The sequence below is a fragment of the Corticium candelabrum genome, chromosome 2 (genome assembly GCF_963422355.1).
Source record: "Corticium candelabrum chromosome 2, ooCorCand1.1, whole genome shotgun sequence".
NCBI classification, from domain to species: domain Eukaryota; kingdom Metazoa; phylum Porifera; class Homoscleromorpha; order Homosclerophorida; family Plakinidae; genus Corticium; species Corticium candelabrum.
The window spans coordinates 2,981,309-2,990,304 of record NC_085086.1 but is presented as its reverse complement, the minus strand read 5'-3'; the positions used below and the strand labels follow the sequence as shown (position 1 = coordinate 2,990,304).

At 40.6% G+C, this 8,996-nt stretch overlaps 1 protein-coding gene across 1 annotated transcript; it reads left to right on the top strand.

The window, feature by feature from the left end:
• Positions 1-5,798: 5,798 nt before the first annotated feature.
• LOC134176257 (carnitine O-palmitoyltransferase 2, mitochondrial-like) lies at positions 5,799-8,996 on the top strand. The gene is made up of 5 exons (XM_062642935.1): positions 5,799-5,957; positions 6,030-6,294; positions 7,890-8,247; positions 8,310-8,538; positions 8,600-8,996. The coding sequence occupies exons 1-5, from the start codon at positions 5,816-5,818 to the stop codon at positions 8,923-8,925; spliced, it is 1,320 nt and encodes a 439-aa protein (XP_062498919.1). The 5' UTR covers positions 5,799-5,815; the 3' UTR covers positions 8,926-8,996.

The following is an 8,996-nucleotide window of genomic DNA, read 5'->3' as shown; positions in this document are numbered from 1 at the left end:
TCTATGTCAGATATTTAGAAGAGAAATCGAGTTGCTATTGTACAGTTAGAGCAAAAGTTTAGAGGTCTGTTTTGTATTATCATAATCTCATATCTCCGTGACTACTTTTTACATAATATCTGTCTATGTTACTTTCACGTTATTTTTACCCCATTTTTATTACAGATTTTTAAGTGCAGAAGAGAGTGACTACCTTCATCACAGTAGTGTTTCAACCATGTTTTTCCAGGATCAGCTACCTCCTCTACCAATACCAACTCTTGATGAATCCTGCAGACGTTTTCTAGCTGCATTGTCGCCTTTCGTATCAAAGGAAGAAATGAAAACTGCAAAACGTTTAGTTTCAGAATTTGCCGCAGGAGTTGGAAAAAAGCTACAGCAAAAGCTGGAGTCCTTACCTCCCACTTTTGCGCAAGGTAATGTGATGTAGGTGCATGTTTGTGCTTGGGTATATGTGTGTTCGCTGCTTTGATTGTGTGCGGGTACTTGTGGAATAGAAATTTTGCACTAAATATACCTAATTGAGTAGTTCAAGGGATATTGTGTTAGTTGTACTGTATTTCTCTTGGAAGAGAAAGGGAACGCATGATTTCAGTTTAGGCGTGGTGAGATAGCTCAGTTGGTTGGGGAGTCATCTTATCTAAGGAGTGTTGACATCCGGGACCTAAAAGGTTGACAAGTTCAAGTCACAGTGATGGTGTGCGATAGAAGTTGTGCACATGACGTCACTATGCCACATCATCCGCTCCTGCCACCATTTTGAGTGGCAAGTCAGTCACGCCCTCGTATCTCGTCCGATACTACATCGGGCGGTGCCTATTCCGTCCGCTAGAGATGGTCAAGAGCTGCTGTGCTGTTGTGTGTACTAATAGGCAATTAAATGTTGGGAGACATCTCGATATCTCGCCTTTTGACGACATTTTGAGGGTTTAGTCAATTCTCAAGTGCAACGCGTTATTATATCGTGCTAAATTTGTACGAGTGTTCGAGGTCTCACGTGATTGTCGTCACATTTTTGATGCCCTGAATTAACGCCAGCGTGATATCCTCAGATCTCGTTGCAAAAGCAAACATAGTCTGGCTGTACATTCTGTGGGTTGTAGAGCAACGGAGAAAGCAAGTCCAAAACGACTAAAACAGCTTTACCGTAGGAAACTCTCTTGCAAAAGAAGCAGTACGAGCAGCATAATAGATTATTTACGTCACCATCATCTGGAAGATCAAGAAAGGAAAGGCGTCTTGGAAAAGAAAGGTCATGTCGATGGTCAAGCCAAAGATATGTGAAACGATGTGTGGTTATCTTGGGTTGTTTTGAAATATTTATTGAGAGACCAACAGCCTTTAAAGCCAGAGCACAAACATGGTCAAACTATAAGTACCATAATACCATAAAGGTTTTAATTGGAATTGTTCCTCAAGGTGCTATTTCTTATATTTCAAAAGGCTGGGGTGGCCGTGTATCGGACAAGTATCTTACGGAACATTGTAGTCTTCTGGACAACCTTCTACCTGGTGCCATTATCTTAGCAAACAGAGAATTGATATTAGCGATGCTGCAGCAATGTGCTGTGCAGAGTTTACGATGCCTCCCTTCACAAAGGACAAGAAACAACTCAGTAACCTGGAAGTGGATTGCTCTAGCGAAATTGCTCTAGTCCGCATGCATGTGGAAAGATTAATTGGACTACTGAGGAAAACGTACACATTCTACAGGGAACTTTACCTATTAATTTACTCATGTCCAACACAGCAGACGGATTGTGTATGACTGATAGAATTGTTACAGTATATGGTATTGATACTGATACTAAGAAATATGGTACTGTACTGATGCTTTATCCAGTACGTGTGTTGTATAGTGTTGTAGCTGTTTATGGCTAAGATAACCACGACTACCAAACAACTCCCTTTGTATTGAGGCATAGGGTTAAAAGCAGGAACCAACGCAGAGATTAGCAGCCAACATTGCCCTATTGTAGCTACTAAACGTTGCGCTTTCTCTTTTTCGTGTTTTTTCTGCAATCAGGACACAACTGAGTATTAGGCACCGAATGTGGAACCATCGAATGGGACAGCTTTTGCTGTCACAAGCACTCAGTTCTACAAGATGCCCATTGCTCTTAGTTAGCTGGATAAAAACCGAAGTTGTCATGTGTTACGGGGAGTGTCTCCACTGAATCATCAGCTGAATACAAGGCATCTAGCGCGAATTGTAGCCCAATATGACGGATGAAAGAATTTTAAGGCTAATTACATTCACCTACCACGTATTCATTTTTTATCATAAGTAGCTGTGTGAAAACCCTCCCTCAAAATTCCCGCGCGGCATGAGGGCGGGGTAAGGGTCTGGCTACACGAGACTAGTGTGACGCTGTATTGGCGTACAGCCATTGTAACTCCAGATGTCGGTATGACACGCCCTCACATCGGCAACTGGATGTTACGGCTCGCATGCTAGGCCGTCAGCTGATAAAACGTAACTCTAAGCGTTTACTGTACATTGTACCTGTGCTCTGTTTTGTGTTTGTTGTACGCACCAAAGAAACAGTCGAAACCAACAAAACAGAACAAAACCGGATCTTGGCACTCACACCCGATCTAAAATGCGTGTTTTTGCCACTCAACATTTCGACGTAGCGACCGTTGCTATAGTCCGATGACGTCAACGTACAATCTCTAAAGCAATTTCGTTAAATGTAAACTCCGTCGTTTGGCGCTGCGCCCCGCAAACTTTATTGCACACTATACGCAATCAAGTTGGAAGGTTGGGCTGAACTACAGACAAAGCTGGATATCAGAGTGTAGTTACAGTTACAAATAGGGAAAACGCAATGTAAGCGATTTTGCAATCTCGCTGTTGAAGGAGAGTTCGGATTGCGCGCAAATCAACTCGTCATCTATTCTCATGTCCAAGGCACCAAATAGTTTACGTTTTACACAAAACCAGGTTCGAACACGCGAGCGCTACATATCAACGTGAAAACAGAGCGCGTACGACGATGACGCGATAAGCAATACGTAGGTCACGTGATAATTGCAAACTGTCAAATGAAGTGCATTTGGTCGCTTCAGCCTTACATCCGAATCCACGCCCGTTTCATACTTCACGAGCATATTTTCCGAACGTCTCGCGAGTGTTTTCTAGCATTTTGACGTTAACGAATCTCCTAGCTTTAGCGCGCGTTGACGGAATGTTTCACGTGACCATCGTATAAGCTTTGTTTTCAGGCTATTTGCTGCTAATATCTAGTACTTTCATATCCAGCTTTGCCTATAGTTCAGACCAACCTTCTATCTTGACTGCGTAACTATACAATCAAGTTTGCGTGGGCGTAGGGCTAAATGACGGAGTGTTTCTTTAACTTAAGCAGGAAACTAACTGAATTGCTTCTCTCGACTCAGTAATATAAATGAGTACTAGCAGAAATGCTGGGGAAGAAGTCAGCCTACTTAGGTAGCTGCTACAGGACCCCGTGGAAGATCGGCCTCAGTCTGAAGAGCATTCCATGGTAAATATACCCAACTTCTTCCTCTTCTGGCCAGCTGATGATGGTGTCAGGCTAGAATGCTTTAGTCCAGCCAGCTCTAATCATTTGAATGTTTGAATTTGCTGCCTGAGGCGAAAACGAGTGAAGATTTATTGGTATATCGAGAGAGTCAGCCTATAGAACACTGCAAATACAGCAAAAAATTATTTCTTTTTGAATATAATTTTGTCAACTTTTTAATAATTTCTCCATGCACCAGCAGGAATACGGTAGCACAGCGACTTCCCTCAGAATTTTGCATGTCATAAGTTTACTATATATTATAGTACATTATTAAGGTTGCTAGTTAATATTCCGGTGAGAACAATTGAAGATGAAACCGAGTGTCCCGTTTCGAAAAATCCCGTTAAGAAATATACATTCCTCCAAAAACTTGGAATTCACGTGCAATGAAGTACTCACCCGAATAATCCATTTGCCGTAAATGTCCGAAGTCACGTCTTGCATTTCGACAATCCCGTTGGACGTCGTCACTTCGAAGACGTTGCCGTGGCGGTAAACAGGTGTATCAAACGTGGCAGCTATTTGACGTGCGTATACACGGGCATGCGATGCATAGCCATATGTCTAACGACCCAAATATTCTAAGAAATATCTTATCTTTTACAACGTCGCCGGCAATGAATGACACGCTTTGTGCGTACCATCCGATGTCGGGAATGGACAATTCAAATTCGGTGGAAATACGATCCTTAGTTTCAGAGAAATTTGCGCATGAGTGGAGGAGAGGTCGATCGGCAGGAAATGGCGTATTTACAGAGAAGTCTGGAAGACGGCGACAATCTGAAAGTCAATGTTCATGGATTCGGCTTGCGCGGGGGCGCTGCAACTCGCCTTTGTTGGACACACACACACACACACACACACACACACACACACACACACACACACACACACACACACACACACAAACACACACACACAAACACACACACACACACACACACACACACACACACACACACACACGCACGCACACACACACACACACACACACACACACACACACACACACACACACACACGAAACACGCAAGTGTGTTGCTCCTGCAGGATGTGAATGTTCGATAGACATGCAGAAATGAATGACTTGGGAAAGTCCGCATAATGTATTCAATAGTAATATCGGTATATGATAAATGCTAACATTTTATTCGCAGACAGTAGTTCAGCTGCATTCTACAAGGGTAGAGCATCGCAGAATTTGCAATTGCTTTTGTTATTTTAGACTATTGTATAAGAGGGCGAATTTTGGAAAACAGGGACCCTCTTCCTCAAAATGGGTCGGTTGCAGCAGAATATACCCCACTCAGTGGCTTCCAAAAAGACCAACAAGTAAGCACTGTATGTAACGATTGTTTTGTCACAGTCGATTACACTCTTGATGTTCTATGCGCTAGATCTCCACAGCAGCAAGTCTGGTACGAACAATTCTACGATTTGAAAACACACGTAGAGCAAACAAACTACACCCCGAATTATGGGAGATTAAACCGCACTTGGAGAAGGTTTTACATCAATTACAGAACAGGTATAGTCAAAGGAAACACAATTTACGTATACACAACGAATTACTATAAATACAAGCAGTATACATGCAGACGGGCGTGCCTGGACTATTGCTGGGTATCTCAAATAAGCAATTCATGATTTCAAAATTGTACTCACCATTATCAATCAATGGACTAGACTTGATTAGGCTTACATTTGTAGAAACTTTCTTTCCTATAAACACCGTATCTTGTTTATCAGTTTTAGCGAAAATATATCCAGCCGTATATGCAACACAAATTATTTTGGACGCTAACGTATACTGTCTCGTGACTTAATTAAGCAAGGTTTACGCCAACTACGCCAAAGGGACCGTCGTACGTATTATTGATAGTCAGAAGAACGCATTCTTTGATAGGAAATACACTCGTATAAATTAAGATAGTCGTCCACGATCACTATAATATTAGTGGTATCATTGATTTAATCTTCCACAGTGTTCCGCAAATACATAGAAAATACTCAAATACATCTGCTGATATGTCATTTAATTTTTCTAAAATTATTATTAGTGAAACGACTGCTGATAATTTTTACATGCCTTCATAAAATATTGGTATTACGAATATACTTTATTTTAAATAAAATAAGATAAATATAGTAAATTTTACATAGAAACAAATAAATAAATAAATAAATTTTAATTAATAATTAAATTATAATTTTTTAGCCCCAAGCCGGTAATGTATGAAGGAAAAAGAGGTCTACCTTTGAGCATGAACAATTATTCACTTCTGCTTAATTCTTGCCAAATTCCGAAAGTCGGAAAGGACGAAGTGAGAAAATACGAGAACAGCAAACATATAGTAGTGATGCGTAACGGTCACATTTATACGGCGGATGTCATTGATAAAGATGGTAAGCAAACATTAATTCTCTTTATTGATGACAAGTGTATTATGTATAGTTTTCCTTTTTATGGTGTGATAGGTCGCTTAGCATCCACCCGTCAGATACACCAACAGCTAAAGAATATAGTCGATGAGACAAATTCTCCTGCTGACATTCCGGTTGCAATACTGACGACTACAGAACGAGACGACTGTGCCAAATCTATGGAAATGCTGAGAGCAAGAAACCCAAAATCGTTAAATTTAATTGAAAGCGCAATCTTTGTTTTGAGCTTGGATGATAACGAAGCTCATACAAAGAAAGAGATTATGGAAGCACTTCAATTTGGCGATGGAGGCAACAGGTACTGTACATGACGAATTAATTAAATCTACTGCAACAAGTAAAATGAAAATTCTCTTAATTTGAAACGGAGGATAGAGGGATGCAAAGCGACAGCAGAGGGATGACTGTGGTGCTTTTGCACAGTATATAGGTTGCAGCCAAATATTCTACTATACTAGTACCACACAAGCCCTACTGTCGCTGCATGCATGTGTCCTAGCTCAATGAGATGACCCTTCGCTCAATGGAACATCTGGTTATATACACACGAAGAACCTTCTTCTTACATGTGTATACAACATTGAATTAATTTCTGGGGCAACGATGTAGGGCTTGTATATATCAGTATAACTTAATCCACTAATCAGCAACCTATGCATGGGCACTATCTATACAATGTATATGGTTTATCGTGAAACAATCTAAAAGTGCAGAAAACGAGTAGCTCCAATAATTATTGACATGCAGGGTGGGCCCAATATGATAAGCAGCAAATATAAATTCGATAGGAGGGCTCCAGTTCCTAACGCTCACTTCCTAGACAGTCAATTGCTATACAATACGTATTTCTTAATGACTTCGGGTATCTACGTCATATAGACAAGACCAGAAGACCCTTCTCCCGGATACTGCCGTTCTTGACTCCCATGCGCTTGGGCACCGGGCACCTACAAAAGCACAGGCCCATATGTTACTACCGAGCCGTTTCTCTAGTGTGTGTTATTCTAGCGACAACGGTTACGTTTATGGCGCACTAATTACAGTTTTGTTATTAGTTGCCTCTATACGGGTGAATGCATATGGAACTTAGAATGTCACGCCAACAAGTTCACCCGCCAGGCTCGGGGTACGCCCACGCCTAGTTACGACACCGACATTGATGCTTTGAGAAGCTTCATAAATGTTTCAATTATTGTTCTTTCTCCTAGAAAGCTAACGCAAAGTATTACGCGATGCCAATTTTGTGGTTTTTAATTAATTACAGGTAAACAACGTGCTCCAGTAGCCAAAATTGGCACTGCACGCGATGTTGTAAAATTAAACTCGTGTATAACATTTCAGCTGTGTTCTATCCAGTTTTTGAATTACGCAATTTGAAACTTGACCTAACAACAACAATCTTACGAGATGCCATTTTTGTGGTTTTCAATTTTTTCCGAAATAAAATTCTCTACAAACACCAAATTTTGCAATGCACGCCGTGTCATAGAATTCAGCCTAGGTATTAAATTTCAGCTTTGTATTTTATCCGATTTTGATTTGTCTAGAGAAGTTGGAACAGAACAACGACAGCAAGCAACATCAAGAACTAACGAAAAAGACTTAAATATATAACTTGATGATAAATTCAGGGTGCAATTTGCATGTAGACTTTCCCTTTTTTGAACAAACAGACTTACATGCGGTGTCCTGCAGTGTTGAAATTGGACATCGATGTAACTGTAACTTAAAAAGCAATTTTCAAATTGTATTGGCAGGATGCTGAATGACCTGTGTCATTCCTATATTCTATAGCAACCGCTGTCGTATATACAGTAGTTGGTGATTTAGAGTTACTCTCATTTATGCAGCTATTATATAAATGCTTCATGTATTTAATGAATATATATTTAGGTGGTTTGGGAAAAGCGTCCACGCAGTTGTTGGAAAGTTTGGATACATAGGAATAACATCGACGGACTACGGTGGAGACGGAAAAGTATTCTTTCGCTTTGGTGGCGAAATTATTACACATATGTTGCAAACGACACTTCTCAAGGATGAGTCACGTGATTTTACCCGGAGTAGCATTTCTCGCCTTGACTTCAATCTTGATTCTAATCTTGTGTCTAAAGTGAACGAGGCAAAAATGAAGTTTGTCTTGCTCAGGAGTGACATGCCATTTCAACAAGTGATCTGTGACGACTTTGACTATGCTCTCATTAAAAAGAGGAAACTGAGTCCGGACTTTATTGTAAAACTAACAGCTCAGGTAATATATTTATAACAAATGTTTTAATTGTTTACTTACAATAATAATTAATGTATCTCTAGCTTGCTTTTTATACAATGCGCATGCGCTTTCCAGTTGCTACTGACGTTGCAAGTACTGCATTCTACAAAGACGGTCAGTCTGCAGAGTCACTGATAGTCACTCAAGAGTCTGCAGCTTTCGTCAACGCTGCAGTGGCTAATGAAAGGGTCAGTGAGAAAGGGCGTTTGTTTGACTTGCTGACTGCGGCCTCTCATACTAACCAAATGAGGATATTTGATGCAATGCAAGGTACAGCGTATATCATTGGCATATACAATGCGAATAAGTTGTTCTAATGTACTTTTGATAGGAAAAATGCATTATTACCATTTTCTAGCTCTGGAGTATCTAGCTGAAGAGCTTGGCGAGAAAATACCATTGTTTGAAAGCAAATTGTACTGGAAGGCAAATAGGATAGACTTTACTATGTACCCAATGTATTCAGACGTTGAATTTGCCTATTTTCCATATACTAATGTTGAAAACGGTTCGTCGTGGGAGGTCTCTTATGAGATCGGTCCAAAGTCTGGCAAGCTCAACGTTATATGTTGCTGTGTTGAGGCTGATGAGTATCTGTCGCACATCAAATCGAGTCTGAGTACGATTATGGGTGTCGTGAAGAATGGAGCGCAGTAAACGTTAACTTGAATTGCGACGGACGCTGCTGAGTAACAATAGCGCGAGTAGTCTAGTACAAGGTGCCATTC

Bases quoted from the DNA above. Each gene is read 5' to 3' on its own strand.
- LOC134176257 (XM_062642935.1), top strand. From the start codon at position 5,816: ATGAACAATTATTCACTTCTGCTTAATTCTTGCCAAATTCCGAAAGTC. The intron at 5,958-6,029 runs GTAAGCAAACAT...ATGGTGTGATAG, and splicing joins GGATGTCATTGATAAAGATG to GTCGCTTAGCATCCACCCGT. The intron at 8,539-8,599 runs GTACAGCGTATA...TACTTTTGATAG, and splicing joins GATATTTGATGCAATGCAAG to GAAAAATGCATTATTACCAT.